At 38.0% G+C, this 26,215-nt stretch overlaps 1 protein-coding gene across 4 annotated transcripts in view; it reads right to left on the bottom strand.

Moving 5' to 3' along the window:
• The window catches only part of LOC150094550 (beta-hexosaminidase subunit beta-like), a 364,235-nt gene that overhangs the window by 202,225 nt on the left and 135,795 nt on the right, over positions 1-26,215 (bottom strand). For all 4 annotated transcript variants that reach the window (XM_090411847.1, XM_090411846.1, XM_090411845.1 and 1 more), the window contains exon 2: positions 12,891-13,164. In XM_090411847.1, coding sequence (XP_090267973.1) covers positions 12,891-13,041 — 151 coding nt within the window. In that variant the 5' untranslated portion in view covers positions 13,042-13,164. The remainder of the gene's footprint in view (positions 1-12,890; positions 13,165-26,215) is intronic.

Raw genomic sequence — 26,215 nt, 5'->3', positions numbered from 1 at the left:
ACAAAAAGATACAACAGGTGGCGCCACCAGTTTCTTCTATTTTCAAAAAGTTCGGTTTCTTTTTGGAAAGAGGGTGTATATCAAACCCTAATGTATGTACTGTGCTGCTTGAAAATAAGTCAATGGACATCCCCATGGGCAAGATGCATTGTGCTACATAACAAGTCACGTGTTTGTAGCCAGTATAAATAGGAGAAATATGATGCTCCCAAGTCAGTGCAACTGTGTCTGTGAGAAGGGAACTAATGGAGTTTGAAAGAGACATTATAATTGGATGCCATGTTACAGGCCTATCTATGCAGCAAATTGTTGACAAACTCGGCCATCCCAGTTCAACAATCAGTGACACCATACTGAGATGGAAGTGTAGGGAGTAACTGCAAGTGCTACCTGCATTGGATGACCCACCACACTCCCCTGAATGCGACTGTAGGATGCTTCAAAGGATAATATACAAACCTGCCATTTGTTGGATACACAAATATTGTATCTTTTGAAGCACTTATTTCTTTTTTTTGGCTTATTGTTTTTGGATAGTTTGGATTGGGTTAAGATGTAGCTACATTCAAATGAATGTTATTGGCTATCATTGGAGGCAGGTCATAAATTCCTCATTCAACGGAAGCCATTATTTTTACTTTTGGAACCTGCCTGGGTGTAATGGCATAGTTATGTCCTCAACTTAACGTGCTAACAGTGTTAAGCGTTAGGGAAACCAATGATAAATTGACAATGATACGATCTTATTGTAAGTGAGGTCATTTGGTAGCACTGTGATGTTGGAGGATATCAAATTTTTTTGGGTGTTGGCTTTTAACTTGAATGAATTCATTATCTGCTGTTGCATTGAAGATGCTCACAAGGACAGCGCATAGTTCTGGGTGTAAAATATCACACAGTTTGTTGTATAGAGCATTGATATTTGCATTTATTTTTTGAGAGCTCCACATGAGTAATAACAATATTGTAATAACTAAAGCAGACAAAGGTAATGCAGCTGTGGTGATGAATTTAGCAGCATATGAAAGCAAAATGCACATGCGTTTACATGATTAGTCTACACAAAATCATAGAATGTGATCCTACTAACTCTCAAAAGAATAAAGAAAATTATTGAAGAAAGCCACTTCCTGGCTAAAAGAAATAGTTAACAAACTCCAGCCTTTTCATGTTAAAACACCCAGAACATATGGAGCACCAAAACTTCCCAAACAAGGTATACCCCCTACGCCCAACTGTGGATTAGTAAATAGTCCCCCATACAACTTTCTGAGCATTTAGCTAAATTAGTCTCCCCCTCCAACACACACACAAATAATTCTTTCTTCTTTGTTAAAAATTCTGTTCACCTAAAAAGTATTTCAGGAAACCATATCTTAAAAAGTTCAGACAATTATTTTGGCATTACTTTACTTTTTTTCAATGTACTGTAAACTGAAACACTTGATTTACTAAAGTCACATTTTCCCCCCATATATATTTTAATTATTTAATTTTACCGAGAGAGGCCGATAATTAGATACATAACTACCTAACAATATTCATTAAAAATTACAAGAATATTTATAAAATAATAACAATTTTACTTACACATGAGTTTCGGGGAATAAATTTTTGTTTGTAGCAATTTCTGCTGTGTGTTCTGTTTTGGCAATCCCTTTGAATACTCCAACAGTAGTCAGCCATCATGTGAGAATCCCATCTTCCTTGGTACCGATCTTCCATAGTTTTTAAGTCTTGATGAAATCTTTAGCCTTGTTCATCGCTTACACACCTAAATTCTCGGGAAATCTATCAAGATGACTGTATAGGAAATGAAGCTTTATGCTCATGTTGCAACCTAGGCACTGGAAGTTTTCAAGCATTGTTTCCACTAGATCTTTGTAATTGCACGCTTTTTTGTTTCCAAGAAAATTATTCGCAACCATCGTAAATGAAGTCCAGGCCTCTTTCTCAATTTTGTTCATAGAGTTGATGAAATTTGGGTCTCTCATTAAAGTTCTAATTTGCAGTCCATCAAATACACCGGCTTTAATTTTTTCATAACTAAGTCGTGGAAATTTTTCACATATGTATTGGAAACAGTCACCTTGTAAATCTAAAGCTTTAACATACTGCTTCATAAGATCTAGTTTGTGTAGAGGTGGAAAAATGATGTTTTCTCTGTCGATTAAAGGTTTATTTATAACATTCTGTTCTCCAACATTTAAGGATATTATAAGAGGCCAATGTTTCTGACTCCAGTGTTGGTTTCTAGCTCGACTATCCCAGAAGCATAGAAAACACGGAAACTTTGTATATCCTCTTTGAAAGCCAAGTAAAAAGTTCACCATTTTAAGATCGACACAGATGATCCAGTTATGGTCTGTATATTTTAATAACTTCAGAACTTTTTAATGTCCTCATATGTTTCCTTTAAGTGGACTGAATAGCCAATAGGAATTGAGCCATATACATTCCCATTGCGTAGTAAGACACACTTGAGACTTCTGCTTGAACTGTCGATAAATAAAAGCCACTCATTTGGATGATATTGTACAACACTCATTTCAGTTAGTAAACCTGACACATTGTTACAGTAAACAAACCCACACTCATGTTTAAAATATTGTACAAGATTACTTTCCCTGCTACGATAAAAAGTTATCTTCGTATCTTGCTCCAGTAAGTTTTTTTCATTTAATCTTGAAGCTAACAATTCCGATGATTCCTTTGATAGGCCCAAATCTCTTACTAAGTCATTCAATTCCGCTTGAGTAAAACGTTGCGGTCCAGAACTAGAAATTAAATTTTCATTGTCTAAATCAACATCCGGGTATTGCTCCTCAAGAACATCTGGCATATCCCGATCATGCTCGTTCTCAAGTAAAGGAAGTCCTTTATAAATTGGCACAGCTATTTCAATGGAATGAGCAACTGGCCGAATTGCTGAGTCGAGATTTGGATACACAATTTTTTTCTTATTCTTCTTATTATAACCATAAGTCTGAACTAAAAAAAAATATCAGTCATCTATGTGATTTTTCGGTTCATGCCAAATCATTGGAATGCCAAAAGCTAATTTTTGGTGTTTTCCCTTGCTCCACTGTCGTAAATTTTCTACACGTGACTTACACACTTTATTTGGAGCCCATGAATTGTCCTGATCTGCAAGTTTTACGTCAAAGTATGCAAAGTACACTTTCTTAACAAAATCAGTGATATTTGTCCTTTGACTGGGAACAGTAAAGCTGCCACAAATGTAGCAGAAGGAATCTACACTATTGACACATTTTCAAGTAGTAGACGTGATGTATTTTCTTCATGGCCGACTAACATGCAATTAACAAGACAAAAAAAAAAACAGAGACTTTATTGAAACATTATAAGCACTCATCATACTTTCACAATCGATTAACGATTGACTGATTTCAATTGTTCTTTGTCCGCTATGACGCATATAGCATTCATTTGTTTTAGGCAGTTGTCATCGCCTACTTTTCATCACCTAAATGTATTAGGTCGGTTATCGGCCTCTCTCGCATTCAAAGCACCAGTACATGCCATTGCAGGTTCTTACGCATTTATTCGTTTACTAACAAGCGAGAGTGGTGAGCGTTCCGATTCTGATCTGCGCACCACTTTGAATAATAGGCTATATCTTCGGGAATTTTTCGAATTTGATAAAAAGTTAGGAACAGATTTTTAAAAGTACATACTTTCAGAAAATAATATTAAAAAATCGATTTTTTTGATCCTCTCAATAGTACTGCCTCCTTAAAACTATCAAAAACTTACAAATTAGCAAGAAGAAAATGCCATAGAGGAAAAACCTGACGTCATAGAGAAAAATGGGTTTGATATTTGAAATCAGCGCACCCAAATTAGTAAAAAACAAGTGTCAGATCATAATCAGCAGAAAAAAATTTTTTTTTGTTGGCCAGTGTTATCTGACCTTTCTATATACACTAATCCCATAGCTTCCTGATGGCTCATTATCTTTTTCTGTTTCACACACACAAGAAGATATTTGCATAAACATTCATACCGTCATCCAGCTCAACAGTATGGTATTCTAAAAACACTAACTCACAGAGCCAGAGCAAGCTGCTCCAATGACAATGTTTTTACCACTGAACTCACTATGTCACACTTTCTTAGGCAATGACTATAATCCCCATAGAATAGAAAAAAATATTAAATCTCCCCCCATCTCTAGAAATCCCCTCCTTTGCCTATTACTCAAGACTACAGCAAAACTGTTACCATCCCATACATTCGAAGCACATCTGAAAAGATATCTAGAATGCTTAATAAATATCAGCTATGCATCATATTTAAATCGTATGTCAAATTGGCAACTCTCATCCATTCACCTAAGGATAAACTCTCTTTATCACATCCAGGAGTATATGAAGTGCCCTGTTCTTGTCACCTGGCTTACTATGGACAGCCAGGAAGATCTGTTGACATCTGACTTGGAGAACATACAAAAAATATATTAGACACTATCATTATGGCGAGTCGAGTCTAGCAGACCATGCCTTTGATACCTCTTAGCACAGGATCAAATGGAAGAAAACAAAAGTGCTTCACAGAAGTCATAAGTCAGAGAGGTTGTTTTTAGAATCAGCAGCAGCATTAAAACATACTCCAAACCTCAAGAAGTATTTATCAAAAATCTGGGAGACAGTGATTTTAAGATCTAATACTTGTTTTTTTTCTCTCTTTATCCAACAATAGATGATGCCAATTATGACTAGTTCCTTGTGTTGACCATTACAATATTTTTAAACTACTCCCACAGTTATACCAAACCGCTGTTTCGTGTACTGCGACAAACTGTTCTTGTGCTCGGAAGGTGCTGGATATAATTATTGTTATCAACATTTTGACCTCCATGGAGTCAGAGACTCATCATGGGAGATACTCACTATTGTATACAATGCTCATCCAACCACGTCTTAAACTGATTCAGTGTGTCAACATCCACAACACACTGAGGCAATGCATTCCACTCACCAACCATCCTCCATGCAAAGAACCTGCTTCTCACTCCTTTGCGCACACCCTCCTTATACAGCAATGGCCTCTTATTCTACTCCCCTCTCCCATTCTATGAAAAATCTCTTCCATGTCTACCTGATAACAACCCCTGATCAGCATATATGTCTCAATCATATCCCCCCCCCCTCCTCCTCCTATTCACGAGGCTCTGCAACTTACATTCTCTCAATCTGTCCTCCACATTCCAAAGACCACTGACTACCTTTGTGAATCTTCTCTGTACTCTTTCCAACATATCCTCATCACCATGAAAACCTGGCGACCAAATCTGTGCACAGCAATATGAGGCCTGATCAAGGATGCATACAATGGAATCATAACCTCTCCATTTCTGCATGCCAGGGTTCTCCGCATCATTGCCATTATTTAATGTGTTTTCTTCACAACTTATGAAATGTGGCCCCTGAATTTTAGGTCCTGGTCCACCATCACTCCTAGATCTCTCATCTCCTCTACTTCTGTTAAAGTTTCCCCACCAAGTTTATACTTTCCATCCTATCGTTGCTTACCAAATCTCAAAACCTTACACTTGGCAACATTGAACTGAAAGTTCCACTTACCTACCTATTCATGCAATCTATTCAAGTCTTCTTGTAATGCATTGCTCTCCCAAGTTTTTTATTATCCGCAAAAAGCTGGATATCACTAGTTAAACCCGACCCAATATCATTAACATACAAATTGAACAACAATGGCCCCAAAACTGACCCCTGCAGCACACCACTGGTGACCTTTCTCGTTCAAGATACTGCACCCCCATATACAACATTCTGATACCTATCCGACAGCTAGTCACTGATCCAACACAGAAGTCTGTTATCCAATCCCATCTGTTTCAATTTTATTTATGAGCTTGTCATGTGGCAGTCTATCAAAAGCCTTTGCAAAATCCAAGTACATCACTGTATATGCACCTCCTCTGTCCAAGGTATTTGTCACATTGTTATAGTACATAAGTAAGTTACTGAAACATGATCTCCCCTTAACAAACCCATACTGATAACCACAGAGAATACTGTGTTATCAACCCATTTTTGTATCCTACTTCTGACCAATCTCTCCAGGACCTTCACCACAACTCCAGATATACAGACCGGCCTATAATTTGAAGTTACAGCTTCATCACTGCCTTTGTGCAGTGGAACAATTTTACCCTCCTTCCACTCCCTTGGAACCTGTGCTGTTGAAAAACTCTTATTAAACAGGCATGCCAATGTTACTGTCGGTTCCCTGGAACATTCCCTTAAGATACATGGTGATATGTCATCAAATCCAAACACTTTATTTCCTCAAATACTTCCTGCTCACTCACAATTAAGCTATCCTCTATGTCCTCTACACTTAAGTTCCTCATGATTCCACCCTGATCAGGATGAAACATACATAAATTGATCACTGAATACCTCAACAATGTCTTCTGCAACAGTTACCATTCTACCTCTTTCTTCCCTTAACTTCATCTTTCCATGATCATTCTTCCTTCTACTTGCCATATATCTAAAAAACCCTCTAGGATTTTTCTTAGCCTGATTTGCCAATTTCAGCTCATACTCTACTTTTGTTTTCCTTACTAACTGATTCACGCTCTTGGTTTGTTCTTTATATTCTTCATGTGACTGATTATCATTTTTCATCTTGTACTTCCTCCAAAGTACTTTCTTTTTCCATATTTCATGCTTAAACTCCACATTCATCCATTTCACACATACATTATTCAGCCTTTTGGCCTTTGGAATACATTCGCACACTGATGCTGTTATGTATTTCTTTGTAAGTTCCCATGCATCATTTATTTCCTTACCACTCAACTCCTCGTTCCATGTTATAGCTCAAAGTTGTCTCCTAAGCTTGTCATAATCACCAGCCTTATAATTCCACATATATATATATTTTCCTCGCAATGCCCTTTATATGACTAGCCACAACACAGGTGATTACTTCATAATATAATACCAGTGAAATATATGCTAATAAGTTAATAAATATTTATTTTCTGATCCTTCTGTGTTGTGAATCAATACCATTAAATAAACTTCAGATATAAATATAAATAAACTTCATTATAAACAAACTAGCAGATATTGGGGAAGGTGTTTGACTGGAGATATTAAGTTGTTTGCAGATGATGCAAATTTGGGAACCAAGAGAAGTAGAGCAAATATTGTGGGCTTACAAGAAGACTTGACATTTGGTGGGAGATATATTGAAGGAAATAAGAGATCTGGGACCTAAACTTAGAGGATACGTTGCTACAATTGCGAGAACAGACAAATTCTCGCAATGGTGCAGAGGACACTGATGTGTACAAGTGAGGAGATTATGGTTCCATACTATAAGTAGAATAAAGCCTTCATTAGACCACATATGGACTACTCGGCCCAGATTTGGTCACTTGGTTTTCAAAAGGATGAAAAGATATTGGAATGGGTCCAGAGGCAGTTGACTAAGGTGGCTTCTGGTCTCTGGACTGCTGAGTATGAAGAAAGGTTGAGAAAATGCAAATTACAGCGTCTACTGGATAGGAGAGGGTGATATGATAGAGATGTATAAGTTGGTAAGTGGTTTTTTAACGATTAAGATTTAAGAGGTTTTCCACAGAATGGTAGGAGATGGAGAGAAGAACAAGCAGTCATCCCTAAGGGGAGATATGATAGAGACCTACAAGTTGGTATTGGGTTGTTATAAGATCAATGGTGGAGAAGTTCTACAGAGAATAGTGGGAGATCAGGGGAGAACCAGAGGTCATCCCTGGAAACTGTATAAAGAGGATGTGAGTAGGGTAGTGAGAGGCAGGTTTTTTTCATGCAGGGTTGTGAATGATTGGAATGCCTTGCCTGAGAGTGTGGTGTCTGCAAGGAGTTTGAGTGTGTTTAAGACACGGTAGATGAGATGTGTGTGTGTGTGATAAAAGGACCTCCCAGATGAGTCTTTGACTCCATGAGGTCTTGGGAAATAATAATAATAGCATTGTATAGCATTGGTGGTAGTATGAAACTATAGGTTTGTTTGTACTTCTGTGGTCGTTAAGATTTTGGAGAAATTGGTAAGAACTCGTATACAGAATTGGACAGATGAAGGCAATATTATTTATGCAAGGCATCATGTATTTGTTAAAGGGTGCTCTTGTTTTAGTAATCTGGTTACCTTTTACAATAAAGTACAAAGAGCAGTGAATGTAGATAAGAAATTTGACAGGATGCCACATGACAAGCTGATTTTTAAGTAGCATCATATGAGTTTCGATGCCAAGTTAGGGTTGGATTGGTGATTAACTCTCTGACAGATATCAGAGAATTGTATACGCAGTATATCAGGGAGTAGGAAGGTTCTAAGTGGAGTTCCACAGGGTTCAGTCGTGAAAATGTAGCTGTTCAATCTTTATATCAATAATTTTGTCACAGGACTACAGAGAGATGTTCAGTTGTTTGCAGCTGATGTGAAGCTTGGAAAGATTTTTAATAGTGCTGATGTTTTGGCTTTTCAAGAGAATTTGAATAAGCTGGAAAGGTAGGCAAAATAATGGGTATATCAGTTTAATGCAACTAAACAAAGGTTTTAAATTTTGGAATCCAGAGATGGGATGCTTCATACTCGCTTGGTGAAGTTATACTTGAAGATGTGGAGGAAGCAAGGGATCTTAGGGGGATTATGATAGAGATTTGAAATTTCAAGGGTATATTGCAAAAGTTGTGAAGGCATATCAGAGAATTGCAGCACAATTCTCTGATATGAGAATTGACCACAAAAGATAAAAGTATGCTGGTCCCATTGCATAAAGTTTTGATCACACCACATCTGGATTTCTGTGCTCAGATCTGTCACTGGGATTTGAAGGGAAATGAAATAACCTTGGAAAGGGTGCAGAGACAGATAACAAAATGATATCAGGACTGTGCAGCATTATGAGGATAGAACAAGGACATACATACTGCAGAATTTGGCAAAGGGGAGATATGATCAAGACGTTTAAGCTGTTGAAGGGTTATTATCGTATTAATGCTGAGAAGATTTTTCATATGGTAGAATGAGGGAAAGGAGCAAGGACAAGAGCCATCTCTGGAAGTTGTAAAAGGAGATAGTGAGTAAAAGGCTAATAAGTACATTTTTTGTATGGAGAGTTATAGGAGCATGGGATGCATTGCCTGAGGGTAATGAGCATGCAGACCGGCGATGAGTTCAAAGAGTTGATGATACTGTGTTGACCTCCCACAATGAGTCTTGTGACTCCATGGAAGTCAGGAAACTAACAGTAAGAATAATTAATTTTTTTCCCTTTTTTTATATTAGTCTTGTACCCTTAATGATGCAAGTCTGATGACTTATGAAACTAATGTAATATTGTTTCTTTTAATAAAGAAGCATGTTTCTAAACATGTTTTAGAATCATATTTCTAAACATAGTTTATGTTTAGAAACATGTGATCTCCATGCTGGAAATTAAATGAAAATTAACTAAACCACAGAAGAGGTTACTATTCATCTTTATAGGACTGATATGGCATGTTTGGACTACTGTACACAGATGGGGTTGCCTAGATTAATTAGAAATGGGGACGTAGAGGATAGATCCAGAAGTTAGCAATCAAGATAATGACAGGTCTACGAATGCTCCTCATGAAGACAGAATGAACATTTGTGAGTTACAAATGTCTAGTTCATAGTAGTTTAATCCTTTATCCAAGTGTCAGCAAACAACGTTTGCACCTGAAAATATCTTCAGGACTGTGGCAAGGTGGTGCATCTGTTGGCCACTTGTAGCAAAGGTGGACAGCTCTCATCACTCCTTGTCTCAGCATCTCCCACCATGCAAAGCTATGCATTGAAGGAAAGGCCACTACCTAGACCGGTTTCCATCTTTACTGAGGTCTCGTCAGTGGGAGGCAGACCCAGAAGTGGTGACACTAAAGTAGAAGCAATAGAGAGGTCAACTGGTCTGGGTAGTGGTCCTTCCCTCAATACATAGCATTATACATGTCTGCAAGGAGATGTGCTTTGCATGGTGGGAGATGCTGAGACAAGGAGTGATGAGAGATTTGTCCACCTTTGCTACGAGTTGCCAACAGATGCACCACCTTGCCACAGTCCTGAAGATATTTTCAGGTGTAAACTTTGTTTTCTCACACTTGGATAAAGGATTAAACAAAATTTATTATAGTCTAACCAAGTGCAAAATAAATTTCCAACATCTTTCTCTAAATCCAGAGTAATTTAATAATAAAAAAAACTCTGGATTTAGATTAAGGTGGTACACCGATTAGTAACTCGTATAGGTAAATATGACCTCTCCATTGCTTCTACCTTAGTGTCACCACTTCTGGGTCTGCCTCCCACTGACGAAACCTCAATAAAGGTCGAAACCAGTCTGGGTAGTGGCCCTTCACTCAATGCATAGCATTATACATGTCTGCAAAGAGATTTGCTTTGCATGGTGGGAGATGCTGAGACAAGGAGTGATGAGATCTTGGTCCACCTTTGCTACAAGTTGCCAACAGATGCACCATCTTGCCACAGTCCTGAAGATATTTTCAAGTGCAAACTTTGTTTTCTCACACTTGGATAAAGGATTAAACTAAATTTATTATAGTTTAATCAAGTGCAAAATAAACTTCCAACATCTAGTTGATAGACAGAAAAGAGGGTATATGTTATAAAAACAAAAGTTATTAATGGAAATTGATAGGATATAAAAAAAAAAAAGACTTTTCAACACATTACAGGAGGCGAGAGAACAAGAGGGGGGATAACCCCTAACCCCTGGAAATCGAAGAGTGGTTGGCAAAGGCATGAGAATTAGAGATTTTGCTCAGAGTGGTGAATGAGTTGCCAGAGTTACTTTTGTGCTAGATTCATATCATATTCTGATTATGCTGCCTGGTTGGCCGAGTGGTTAGCGTATCTGCTCTCCAACCAAAAAAATAGGCTGCAGGTTCAAATCCCACTATGGGCATGGATGTTTATGATTGTCTGTGAAATTACTAGTGGTAGTAGTGTGCAGCAGTCCGCGCGGTTAGCCTAGTGGCTTTGCGCTTCGCAACCATATGCCTGGGGAAGGAGTGTCCTAGGTTCGATTCCCGTCGGAGACGTGAGGAGCTGAAGGATCTTCCTCAGCCATAACCAAGTTAGCCGGTCTTGGGCGCGGGCAGTAGGGTTTTTTCCGCCAGTTTATCTGGTGTTTTTCATCCCGCAAGCAGGCAAACCGGCCCCTTGAACACACAGCGATACAGCCAAGAATACCTTGAGGCATAGGAGTGACCATTCTATCCTCGTATTTCGGTTACGAAATCCAAGCATGCTTGGAAGGTTGTGGGCCTTAAAGGCCTGTTAAAGCCATTGGGATAGATAGTAGTGTGCAGCAGATGGCATTGGTATAGTTGCAGTTTGTTATAGTTGGTGGTAGAGACAGAGTTGTAGAGTAGGTGCCCTCACTTGATGAGTTTTGGACTCCCTGGAAATGTCACGTAACAATAATAAACATGCTGGTCACTCTTCTTAATGCTTTGCACTGCTCATGAGTCTTCTAATGAAATCCATTTTCTTTCCACAGCATATCTTTTTTTTTTTTTTTTTTTTGCAGCATTTGCCAAATAATACTATCTACATACTGATCCTTTTATCCCTGGATATGTAGTCTAATAATTATTCAAACACCTCTTGAACATTTCCCATGCACTACTAACATAAAAAATGCATACATTAAAATTATACAAATAAATCCATCGCTGAACTGTCTCACATTTGTTCTTAGGATCTTATATATTTTCTAAAATTTTCTGCTGGTACAGAAGAGCAAATAGACTGACTCATAACTCATCTATCACTTATTCTCTCCACTCTTTCACAGTCATTCAGCTTCTGCTTCATACATTTCTGCTTACAGTTCCCTGTTCATCAGAACTGGCATCAGTAATCCCTCCACATGCCTTCAAGTCTGCTAAGACAGTGCAGCATATCTTAACAGATCTTAACTTTGAACTCACAATATAAATTTTTCATTCCACTGTTATCTTTGAAACAACATTCTATCTTATACAGTATGGCACAAAAAAAAAGTACTAAATAACTATGTTTAGGAATAAACTATATGTTATGGAATAAACTGGTTTATTAACAAAGAAATATATATGTTTACACATGATGATATTGTACATTCACAACTATTGGTGGAATCTCAGTTGAATAAAGCATTAAAATGGGCACTTTGTCTTACAAGACAGGTTTTGTAGAACATGCTAAGGTTCTCTGTCATCTTGATCTTGGAAAACAAGGGTTGGGACATCTTCTGGACATATCATGCAATTTTATCCCTTAGTTCATCAAGGTCTGAAGGTGGGTCATGGTGGAATACCCATTCCTTCAACAGAATTTGGACCATTTGCTGTACCAACTCCATATGAATGAAAATAACACTCAACAATAAAACATCTTTTCTTCCAATGTCAATACCATTGCTACAGCTAAATAGACTCTACATGTGCTCTTCTATTAATGTGCATGAAGTTGAACAGCATATCTCAGTGCGTGTACTGAAGGAAATGTCGAAATTCAGTACTTTTTTTTCCGCCATACCATACATTCCTAGAGGATATGACTTGAACATTTGAGTCCAATGTTTCCAAACTTTTTTCAATATCAAAGTAAATTTACCATTAGCTCGAAAGCCTCTCGTGTATGGAATCTCCAATAATTTCCTCCAATAATGGCACTTGTTTTTTTATTTCTTTTACTCTGTACTGAAATATACATCAAGTATAAGAGAACATTAAACATTATGAACTAGAAAATACAGTAGAAATGTGAAGTAATCTTTATCTTTGAACTACATGGAGTTTCCTTTTACCACTTACATGACTCATCATCCTCTTGAGAAGGATAAGAACAATTGAATTTGTCTTCTATGCTCACTATACAGGTCTTCAAAGTGGACAAAGTTTGATCACTCTTTCCCATCTTGTCTATGAGAATATAATCTGTGTATCTATCTACAGCATCAGTCATGATGTCACATTCACTGAAGTCTGAAGTTATGTCAAATGAAGCGGGATCTATGGTGAGAACAACAGAAGATTTGTTCCATGTTCTTGGTAGAGGCCATGGCGTTCCTGGGGGTGATCTCTCTCCCTAAAGAAATAAATATATTAATGCAACACTAAGCATACTTTATATTACGTATATTTTAGCAAACAGGAAATATTAAAATGTACTACTCAGATGTCATTTATATATAGTCATTTACACTCATCTACAAATTACACTGGTTTCCATAAATTATATGGAAACCAGAAAATAGCAAAAAAATTGTATAAAGAACTTTTATGCAATTCAGTGAAAAGCAGTATGAGATGGGAAAGAAGCGAACAAAAACTGTAAATAATCAAATGGATTTGGATATCAGGGTAGTGGGTTGGATTGGTGATTGACTCTATGATACATATCTTAGTTGAATATGGGGGAGAAGTATCAGGGAGTAGGAAGGTTACAAGTGAAGTTGCACAGGGTTCAGTCACAGGACCACTGTTGTTCAATCTTTATATCAATGATATTATCACAGGACTATAGGAAGATGTTTTGTCTATTCAAGAGGATTTGAATAAGAATTGAAAGGAGGGCAAATGAATAGGGATATCCATTTAATGCAACTAAATGAAAGGTTTTAAGATTTGGGATCCACAGATGAGATGCTTCATACTCATTTAGTGGCGTTATACTGGACGTAGAGGAAGTAAGGGGTCTTGGAGCAATTGTGGATAGAGATTTGAAATTCTGAGGACATATTGCAAAGTTGTGAAGATATCTCGGAGAACTGTGGTAATGCTGAGGAGAATGCCAATTGGCCTGGTTGGCCGAGTGGTCTGCGTATCTGTTCTCCAGCCAAAAGGCTGCGGGTTCAAATCCCACTGCGGGCATGGATGTTTGTGATTGTCTGTGGAAATACTAGTGGTGATGTTGGTGGTGGTAGATGGCATTGGTGTAGTTGGTGGATTGAGTGGTGGAGGCAGAGAGTTATGGAGTAAATGTCCTCCCTTGATAAGTCTTTGGACTGCCTGAAGGTGTCACACAATAAGAATAATAATGCTGAGACGAATACCAGTACACTTACCAAGAGATAAGTGTACTGGTCCCATTGTATAAAGCTTTGATCAGGCCACATATGGATTTTTGTGGTCAGATCTGGTCACTGGGATTTGAAGGGGATGAAGTAACCTTGGAGAGTGTATAGAGGATAACAAAAATTATATCAGGACTGTACAACATTATGATGATAGACTGAGGGCATGCAGACTGCGGAGTTTGGTGGATAGAAGGCAAAGTGGGGAGATATGATTGAGACATTTAAGCTGTTGAAGGGTTATTATCATATTAACACCGAGGAGAAGACTTTTCATGGGGTAGAATGAGGGAAAGGAGCAAGGACAAGGGGCCATTTCTGGAAGTTGCAAAAGAGAGTGGTGAGTAAAAAAAGGTAAGAGGTTTTATGCATGGAGAGCGGTATGAGCATGCAATGCATTGCCTGAGAGGTGATGAACATGCAGACTGTGGATGATTTTAAGGAGTGGTATGATAGAGGACTCCATGGTGGTCAGGAAAATAATAATAGCATAATTCAGTAATAAATAGATACATGAAGACTAGTCAAAAACAAGAGGTCAAAATGAGATTGTCAAAGTGACTCACAATAAGGCACAATAAGAGCAGCACTCACAGCAAAGCTTCATGCTGTTTATAATGGTGTGCAGTAGCTCAGTTGGTAATAATCATTGCTCCTGCAAAGCTCGCCTAAATTCCTCCAGTTTTTTTGTTTTTTTTTTGGTGGGGGGGGGGGGGGGAATTGAGAGCAGCAACACATCTACCCAGTGCATTCCAAACATGTCTAGCAAGTCTATATGTATAATAGTCTCTTCTTGAAGATATTGGTCTGCAAGCTTCACTCAATGAAGATGAACATATTGTCTTGTTGGATAAATGTCTCTCCAATTACAGCTGCAGTCCAGGACCTCATCTCTGTAAATTGCAGCATTAATGAAGATCAAAAACCCATATGATTAGGAGTTGGAAGAGATGAATGAAGCCAAAACATCAGCCTTGTCTTTAGGTGGTGTTACAATGTTAACATTGTGTGCTAGGATTGCTCAGTCAGTATAGACGAAGCCCTTTGCTTGGAAAGAACTGGGTTTGATTCCCATCAGTGATGTGAGGGACCTTTATCTGGTTTTTTGATGAAAGGTGAATTAGCTGGTCTCATATGGATGTAGGGGGTTTTTTCACCTGGAAACTCGGGTTTTTCATCCCCCAGAACAGGCAAACCGTCCCCGTGAATACGCGCATCTGCAGACATAGGGCATACCGGGAGGCATAAGGCTAATCACCTTATCCTTACGTTATGGTTACGAAGTCCAAGAATACTTGGAAAGGTCGTGGGCACTTAAGTGCCTGTTAGGACCACTGAGAGGATAGAATAGTGTGCTAGAAAGCACATAGTTCAGTGCATCCATTCAAACAGATGCCTCCACCACAAGATTCCCTATCATAGATAGCAGAGGAATCATAACGTCTGGTATCACTTTGTAGAACAAATTGAGATTTGTCTATAAACAATACTGACCCCCATGGTCTTGGGTCTATCTGACACGGAGTGTGGTCCATTTCAAACGTTGTCTCCTGTGGCATGCTGACTACCAGTCACCTAGTATAGCATACAGATCACCTTCGCGAACAGTGGAAGCAGATACCAATGTTTCTGTAGCCAACGCAGGTCAGATCCTACCTGATTTGGGGTAGCACTTCTGTTTCAGTAAGCAGAGCAGAGGTAGCAAGATAGTTGCAAGAAAGTTGTTCCATGGATCACTGTCTGTGGAACCAATTCCAACAATCAAAAACAGCATCCTAGAGATATGAAGGACAGCCATGGGCTACAACTGCAGTGGGTGACCGATATCTGATAATAATCAGAGATAATTATAATCATAGATAATGATTATAATCATTATCACAGTCATATAATCATTATAGTCATAGATAATCATGATAATTATAATCAGAGATATCAGCAATTGCTCAGTAGAATTCTGCTGAACAATTGCCATGGAAATCTCTTCAATGAAAAAGTGGCTGAAGAGAGCTCTAAGAAAAATGTCATTAATCTTATCAATCTTTTCTGAACAGCATCAAGAATTTTTTTTTTTTTAGGGTGGTCTTAGGTGCACCACCCCATATATAAGGGCAGTTTCCCAATGTTGGTTGGATTTCTATAGGGTAAGTAACTGTTTGGTAGAACAGTGCCATCTTGACTGGAAAAGGATATCAAGTTTTTTGGAAGCTGTTGATGCTATAAAAGAGATATGATTGTTCCAGGAAAAGTTTGGAGTAAGAGTCCAAGAAGAGAGAGTTGGTTTTGACTGTCGAGCTCAGCATTATGAAAAGTAAGTGGAGAAGATCTGAGAGTCTTTTTTAGGGGAGAAAAAAAGCAAAACTATGTTTTGGAAACATTGAAGTTGACTAGGTGGCTTTCACCCCAATCAAGAATACTGTGAAGATCAGTGTTCAAGGCACTTATTATAGATCTTGAAGCATGATATGGTTGAGCACTGCAAGGACTGTCACTTGAGTAGAATGAGTGGAGTGTGCTATCAATCAGCAAAACTATGAATAAGGTTTGCAGTCAATGAGCATAGATCATTCATGCAAATCAGGACAGTGAAATGACAGAGCCTTGAGGGACATCAGTATTGACAGGAAAGTCTGAGGAGAGAACATCCACCATTACATGTAGGAATTAATCTGAGAGAAAATTGACGATCCATTTACACAAGGATGAAAGCAGTCCAAATGATGACTTGTTGAGAAGTCCTTGATGACAGACCCTATCAAAGCCTCGTGACCATTTCCATGGAATGGGTCCAAATGTGAGTGATGTAGGCCAGGAGATCTAGAGTGGTGAAATCCATATTGGTCACTAATTAGATAGCAGTGTTTAAGGTATTGAAGAAGTTGACTGTTGATAACATTCTCCATTACCTTAAACAAAACTGATGTAAATGCAATAGGTTGATAGCAAATTGGGAACTGGTTGTATATGAGCTTTCTTCCATGGTGAAGGGTGGACGCCAGCTGAATACAGTTTAGTGAATAGATGATACAGAGCATGTGTTAGTTCGGGAGCACAATAGGTGGAATTCCATCAAGACTGGCTGCCTTTATAGTATCCAAGTTATTCAAGATTTTTCTCATGTCTTTCTGGCAGAAGGTCACAGGAGGCATGAGATTCAATGTTCTAGGCAAGGAAGGAGGTAATTTGCAATGGTCATCAATGCAGGAGTTGGAAGAGAAGAATGAAGCCTTGTCTTTAGGTGGTGTTACAATTTTACCATTAGGGTGAGATAGAGGATGAAGCACAGATGGACAAAAGTTGTGCCCAATGGCTTTGGCGAGGGACCAAAATGTGTAACTACTGGCGGCACAAGCAGTGATTTTTCTACATTTATCCTATGTGAATTTAGATTCTTTCCTTTTAATGGTGATTGTATAAGTGTTGTACGCTGCAAATGAAGCTGGTGTTTTAGTCTCAAGCCACTTGTGAAATGTTGTGTGCATTTCTTGGATAGCCCTGGACCTATTCTAATATACCTTCATTGCCATGAAAACTAGGTGAGCAAATCTGTGCACAATAATCCTTATGAGGCCTGACCAAGACTTTATATAATAGAATTATAACTCCTTTATTTCTGCATCCCTGCCATTATCCGATGGAGAACTTCATAACTTGTGCAATGTGGCTCCTGAATTTCAGATCCTTTTCCATTTTCTGATCTATACCTGACAGCCAGAAAGTCACCAATCCAACTCACTAGTCTGTGTCCATTCCCATCCATTGGATTTTTTTTTAACAGCTTGTCATGTGGCAGTCTAAGGCTTTTTCAAAATCTAAGTATACCACTGTAATCATCTCCCTGGTTCAATGCATTCATTGCTGTGTTAAAGTAGTAAGTTGGTAAAACACGATCTCTTTGTTATTATTACATGACACCTCCAAGCAGTCATTGAACTTGTAATAGGAGATAATACTATACAACCGATCACCATATCCTCTCCTTTAATAAACCCATGCTGACAAAAAAAAAAAAAAAAAAAAAAAAAAAAAAAAAAAAAAAAATGATGTTTTCAACACATTTCTATATCCTACTTCTCATTAATCTCTCCAATACCTTAGCCACAACTCCAGATATACAGATTAGCCTAAATGTGTAGCTGCAGCCTTATCACAATCTTTATGCAATAGAAAACTTTTACCTTCTTTCTACTCTTTTCATTATTTTATATTATTTCATGATACCTCCAAGGGGTTCAAAGACTGATCGAGGGTGAACAGGGCACTTACTCTACATTTTTTTTTTTTATACAATGAAACCTGTGGTGAATTCATCACTAAAAACACACATACTAACCAGTGATAAGATTTAATACGTAAATATTTCATCCCAAGTATCTTGGAACATCCTCAGTAATTCAAACAATACTAGGAACAACATTCGTAGTAGAGGTTAGGTGTAGAGACAGTTGTAGATGTCCTCCCGCGATGAGTCTTCGGACTCCTTGGAGGTATCAGGAATAATAATAATACAGTTAGGGTGCATGATTACAATGGAATCTCAATATGCGTGCAGTAGCGTGTTATAGAATTAAATTCAAATATAACTGAAAAAAAAAAAAGATAACATATATAAAAGAGATTATTTTACACAATTTTCTATGACAATTTGCCATATTTTAGGAATAGCAAGAACATCATTGCAGTTTAAATTTGGTCTGTGTAGTAGGGCTTCAGCACTTTCTTTATATAAACGTTCATGAACGTTTATATAACGTTCTATGTAAAAGTTTTGTCTTTTCCTAATGGATGCAAAGTTGTCTTACTTTGGACAGACAGGTAGATCTGTTCAGAAACGCATTTCAGAACATCAAGACCAAATTCGTCTTTTCAAACCATAGAAATCTAGCCTCGTTCAACACAGAGTTGAAAACCCAAACCATAGGATCCATTGGGAAAAGAACTTTTACATAGATCTTTATATAAACATGAATGTTTATATACAAGAAAGTGCTGAAGCCCTACTACACAGATCAAATTTAAACTGCAATGACATTCTTGCTATTCCTAAAGTATGGGAAATTGTCATAGAAAATTGTGTAAAATAATCTCTTTATATATGTTATCTTTTTTTTTTCAGTTATATTTTAATTTAATTCTATAACATGCTACTTCATGCATATTGAGATTTCATTGTAATCATGTGCCCTAACTGCATGTTATTCCTAGTATTGTTTGAATTACTGTACTGAGGATGTCCCAAGATACTTGGGATGAAATATTTACATATTAAAACTTATCACTGTGGTTAGTATGTGTGTTTTTAGTGACCTACTCTACAACTCTCCGTCCCCACCACTTCCATCCATCTCCATCATCTACAATAATGGCATCGACTGACCACCACTAGTAATTTTTTTTGTCTGTAAATTGAGTGTGTAAATTGAAGGACAATTGGTTTGTATGCAGGATGAAAAACCTGCATTTTTGGGAGAAAAAACCCTGCTACCTCCATATGAGATCAGCTAACTCACCTTCATTGAAAAAAAACATATAAAGATTCCTCTGGTAATAATGAGAATCAAACTCAGGCTTTTCCAATTGAAGGATGTTGTTCTTCTAACTGCACTATGGAGGCACTTTAATCTATCTTTTGGTGAGTTCCCATGCAACATTCAAATCCCTCCTGCTCAACTCCTCACATTCCATGCTATAACTCCAAGCCATCTCCTAAGCTTCTTTTGGAACATCCCTTGTTCACCACCCTTATAGTTCAAAATATATCTTCTTCTCACAGAAGTCTTTATATGGCTGGCTCCCACCTTACTGGTGACCAGCCATATGAGGTAATCACATGGTCACTCTCAACAACTAGGGGAAAATGCAACACTCTACTCACAATCACATCCTCCAATAAAATGATTAGATCTAAGACATTTGATAGATAAAGCCTAAGATAGTTGTCTCAAGAAATTAATTTTCCTGATATCCAAATACTGTGTCTTCATTCCATTCTATATTACCATAATTAAAATCAACCATAATGATCATCCTTCCCTTGTTTACTAACTGTAGTTTCTTATATATTTCATCACTGCCTTCCACATTCCCTTGTCATAGCAGAATTCAACTATATTTCTTCATGTCAACCTCCATCTCACAACATGCTGACTCAAAATCATTGCCATTATTTCCCTCTCACATCTCCACTTCGTGTGGACATAATTCACCTGCTCCTTCACATAATTCACTTGTATTCCATGATTCATAATCATTTGCTCCTGCAATTACACTCTTTGGTTCCAGTCAGTTTCTCTTTTAATGATCATCCTGTTCGTGTTTGAAACATGGGAAATTATTAATATTCTTCTCATTATTGCACTCACTAACTGTTTTTAAGAATGGCTTATTGTCATGGGTATGCAATGTATATGTGGTGGAACATGGAGGATAATATTTGTGAGGACATCGAACAGGAGATAAGAAAGGGTATGGATATGTCCAAAGTGTGATATGATATACTGCTGGACTAAGCATTATCAATAAATGTGAAACTGACTGGAACCAAAGAGTGTAATTGCAGGCTGAGGCTGGGCAGGGAAGTAGAACAATTTACATATATGCTAGAAGTTTCCAGATATTGTATGGTTAGCTTGAATTGTCCAAAAATAATAGGCATGAGAGAAAGAGAGAGAAAAGAGGGACATAACTGGTGGAGAAAGATACAGTGATAGGCATAAAATTAAAAAGGCTACTGAATTATCAGGAAGGACAGAACAGGATGGAGAAGTATTATTCATTATAACAGAAAAATTGCAACCTAAAATTAGAGGCTCAGTAATAGTCATGGAAGGCAGTCCATTTTGAAGCTTGTAGTATGAGATAGAAATCAACAGGACAAAATATATGATCAGGTTATGTTCTAGGTCCAGAAGATGCAAAGTAAAACCTAGATGACATGTATCAGGCTGAGCAATACAATAAGTACAATGGAAAGGCTGTGTGGGTCTATTCCATGTTCCATTCAGGTGGATTTCTATGGAGATACTAATACTGAAATTTATGCAAATGCTAAGATCTAATTATCAAAAACAATACATGAAGTAAACAGTCTAATAGTACTGGACTTGGCAATAGCAATAAAGAATTTGTCCATAACTAAGGTAATCCCTTTGCCTTCAACTGGTTGGGAGAGGAGTATGAGTAATCAGGAAATCTTCTGAGAGTGGGAAGCATTTAAAATTTCAGTAAAGAAAGGGTATAAGGGAAATCTGAGTAAGTGATCATGACAAATTTGGAGTGCTGCTATAAGGAAAGGATATGCTTGATATGACCACATCTAGATTAGTGTGTGTGCAGGTCATTTTCACTTAGGTTTCTTAGGGATAAGGAAATTATGAAGAGGATCCAGAGGTGAGTGACCAAGATGGCGAGAGGTCTGTGGAATTCTCTCTTGATGACAAGTTGAAATTTGCAGAAGTTAGCTGACATGCAAAAAAGAAAAAAAAAAGGAAATATGATAGAAAATTTGAGTTACTGAAAGAGTTAAAGGACTAATACAGAAGAAATTTTTTAGCATTTGCCTTAGAATATATTTTACTCTACCTCCAACAATATATTTTAGAATATATTGTTGGAGGTAGAGGAAATAAGAGATCTGGGGGTGATAGTGGATAAGGATCTAAAATTTAGGGGACACATCGCCAAAATTGTGAAGACAACACAAAGGCTTCTGGGAATGATGCAGAGGACACTGACGTATAGAAGTAGGGAGAGTCTTGTTCTGTTGTATAAGGCTTTGATTAGGCCACACATGGACTATTGTGCCCAGATTTGGTCACCAGGTTTTCAAAAGGATGAAGAGATGTTGTTAAAGGTCCAAAGGAGACTGACTAAGGTAGTTTCTGACCTCTGGAATGACCTGTCAAATTACATCTCAATCTTTGAGGAAAGATTGAGAAGATGTAATTTGCAGAGTCTGGTGGACAGGAGGAAGAGGGGAGATATGATAGAGACCTACAAGTTGGTAAGGGGTTGTTATAGGATCAATGCTGGAGAAGTTTTACAGAGAATAGCGGTAGATCAGGGAACCAGAGGTCATCCCTGGAAACTGTATAAAGAGGATGTGAGTAGGGGAGTGAGAGGCAGGTTTTTTCGTGCAGAGTTGTGAATGATTGGAATGGCTTGCCTGAGAATGTGGTGTATGCAAAGAGTTTGAATGTGTTTAAAACACGGTATGATGAGCTGTGTGTGTGTGTGTGATAAAAGGCCCTCCCAGATGAGTCTTTGACTCCATGAAGTCTTGAGGTGGTAATAATAATAATAAATCCAGACCTTTGTAAAGAGGCAAAATGATTTTCTTATCATCATCAGACCTCTATGGAGACTCATCATGGTGGATACTTCTGTCATACAATTCATTCAACAGTGCCTTAAATGCATCACCATCTCTGCACTCACCACATTCTCAGGCAATGCATTCCAATCACTCATAAGCAATGAATTCCAATTCACTTACCACTTTCCATGCAAAAAATCTACTTTTCACCTATCCTGCTCACATCCTAAATTTACACAGAATAAAAGGCACAACCTCTTGTTCTTCTTCCATCTTCCCCATTCTATGAAAAACCTGTATGTTGATCTGGCAATAACACCCTACCAATTTAATATCTTGATCATCACCTCTCATGTACTAGACTTGACAAATAATATTTTTTTGAGTTTTCTTTATACACAAAATTTCAGAGACCAGAAACCTCTGGATCCTTCTCCATATTGCTCCTATCTTTTTGAAAACCGGATGGCCAAATTCATGCAGTGATTCATTTGTAGCATAATCAAAGCTTTATACATTTGAACCATAATCTTTTATTTCTACATGACACTGTTCTCCACATCATTGCCAGAATCTGTTACACTATTCTCACAATTTTAGCATGTAACTCCTGAATTTTAGGTCCTTATCTACCATCACTTGCCCCACCATCTTATTTCTTCCAGTAGAGCTATCCTCCAGGATAGCTCCACTAGATACATACTCTGCATCCCATCTTTGTTTCCAAAATTTTGAAACCTTACACTTAACAACACTGAACTGGCAATCCCACTCACTTTTCTTATGTCTCCTACTCAAAAACGGTTGTAAACCTATAGCACGTCAGAAAAAAAAAAAAAATCCTTGGTCCACTCACAGTACTATGTTATTTTAACTTTTTTTTTTTTTTTTTTTTTTTATGTATATAGTCTGTGAACCATGCTCTTGAGACAAAAGATGAAGCTTTCCAGCCACTTTAGGCCTCTAATAAGTAGGGTGATGGTTCATACCAAGGAATGAAATTCATTCCTCGCCTAAAGACAAATCACAACCATCCATGCCAAGATTCAAACCCACAACCTGTTGGATTGAACAGCAGATAGCTGCCCATTCACACAATCTATTCAAGTCCTGTGAGTAAAGCCGAAGCATTTCTTGTACTCTCCAGTCCTTCCCAACATTGTTATGATCTGCAAACATGCACATCCTCATTCAAACCTCTCCTGATATAAATATACAAGTTAAACAGCAACATCCCCAAAAGAGCCCCCAGTGCACACTGCTAGTGATTTCCTTTTCCAAGATATTATTCTTCCCAGACACAACTTGATATCTATCAGATAGCCAATTTCCAATCAATGCACTAATCCATTATTCAACCTCATCCATTCCAATTTAATTACCAGAAACTTGTCATGTGGCAATTTATCAAAGGCCTTTGCAAAATCTTTGCAGAAGCCTGGAGAGTGACTCAGTTAGTAAGGAAAACAAAAGTAGAGTATGAGCAGAAATTAGCAAATCAGGCTAAGAAAAACCCTACAGAGGTTTTTTTTTTAAGATATGTAGCAAATAGAAGGAAGAATGATCATAGAAAGATAAAGTTAAGGGATGAAAGTGGTAGAATGACAATTGCTGCAGAAGACATTGTTGAGGTATTCAGTGATCAATTTATAATTGTGTTTCATCCTGATCAGGATGGAATCATGAGGAACTTAAGTGTAGAGAACATAGGAGAGGATAGCTTAATTGCGAGTGAGCAGGAAGTATTTGAGGAAATAAATAACCTTGATGTTAATAAAGTGTTAGGATTTGATGACATATCACCACGTATCTTAAGGGAATGTTCCAGGGAACTGGTAATAACATTGGCATGCCTATTTAATAAGTTTTTCAACAACACAGGTTCCAAGGGAGTGGAAGGAGGGTAAAATTGTTCCACTGCATAAAGGCAGTGGATAAGGCTGTAGCTTCAAATTATAGGCCAGTCTGTATATCTGGAGCTGTAGTGAAGGTCCTGGAGAGATTGGTGAGAAGTAGGATACAGAAATGGTTTGATAACAGCAGTATTCTCTGTGGTTATCAGCATGGGTTTGTTATAGGGAGATCATGTTTCACTAACTTATTTATGTACTATTACAAGGTATGTACTATTACCTTGAACAGAGGAGATGCATATACAGTGGTGTACTTGGATTTTGCAAAGGTTTTTGATAGACTGCCACATGACAAGCTCATAAATAAATTGAAACAGATGGGACTGGATAACAGACTTCTGTGTTGGATCAGTGACTGGCTGTCAGATAGCTATGTATATGGAGGTGCAGTATCTCAAAAGAGAAAGATCACCAGTGGTGTGCTGCAGGGGTCAGTTTTGGGCCCATTGTTGTTCAATTTGTATGTTAATGATACTGGGTCGGGTTTAAGTAGTGTTATCCAGCTGTTTGCGGATGATGAAAAACTGGGGAGAGCAATGCACAGTCAGGCTGATGTTAATGCCTTACAAGAGAACTTGAATAGATTGCATGAATGGACAGGTAAGTGGAACTTTCAGTTCAATGTTGCCAAGTGTAAGGTTTGAGAGTTGGTAAGCAACGATGGGATGAAAAATATACACTTGGTGGGAAACTTTAACAGAAGTAGAGAAGATGAGAGATCTAGGAGTGATGGTGGACAAGGACCTGAAATTCAGGGGCCACATTGCACAAGTTGTGAAGACATCACATCAAATAATGGCAATGATATGGAGAACCCTGACATGCAGAAATAGAGATGTTATGATTCCATTGTATAAGGCCTTGATCAGGCCTCATATGGATTATTGTGCACAGATTTGGTTGCCAGGTTTTCATGGTGATGAGGATATGTTGGAAAGAGTACAGAGAAGATTTTTTTATTATTCTCGATACCTCCAAGGAGTCAGAAAACTCATCGCGGGAGGACACCTACAACTGTCTCAACCACTACACCGAACCTCTACTACGAATCATCTCCATCAATGCCATCTACCGCCCACCTCCACCACCATCATCACAGCTAGTATTTTTTGTCTGTAAATTGCATGTGTTCTGAAGGGCCGATTTGTCTGTATGCGGGATGAAAAACCCGAGTTTCAGGGAGAAAAACCCTGCTACCTCCATTTTACAAAGGTAGTCAATGGTCTTTGGAATATGGAGTGCAAGGACAGATTGAGAGAATGTAAGTTGTAGAGTCTCATGAATAGGAGGAAGAGGATGGGATATGACTGAGACATATAAACTGGTCAGGGGTTATGTAGACATGGAAGAGATTTTTCATAGAATGGGAGAGGGGAGTAGAACAAGAGGTCATTGCTGGAAACTGTATAAGGAGGGTGTGAGCAAGGGAGTGAGAAGCAGGTTCTTTGCATGGAGAGTGGTTGGTGAGTGGAAAGCATTGCCTGAGTGTGTTGTGGATGTGGACACAGTGAATCAGTTTAAGATGCGGTTGGATTAGCATTGTATGAAATAGTGAGTACCTCCCACGATGCGTCTCTGACTCCATGGAGGTCAAATGTTGATGATGATGATGATAATAATAATCTAAATATACATATCTCATTGTAATAAGTACATTGCTAAAGGATTATCATATTTTAGTAAACTCATGCTGACTATGAAAGAGAATGCTCTACTAGTATCAATCCAATTCTGGATCTTGGTCCTCATCCTCTGCAACACTTCAATTCAAAGTGATGATTCGAAGGAGTCCAAAGACTCATTAAGGGAGGGCACCTACTCTGCAACTCTTCGTCT

Source organism: Typopeltis vanoorti, chromosome 22 (genome assembly GCF_054136105.1).
Source record: "Typopeltis vanoorti isolate ZY-2024b chromosome 22, IOZ_Tvanoo_1.0, whole genome shotgun sequence".
In the NCBI taxonomy this organism is placed as follows: domain Eukaryota; kingdom Metazoa; phylum Arthropoda; class Arachnida; order Uropygi; family Thelyphonidae; genus Typopeltis; species Typopeltis vanoorti.
The sequence above is the reverse complement of the archived record's forward strand: the minus strand, read 5'-3'. Positions and strand labels throughout refer to the sequence as shown.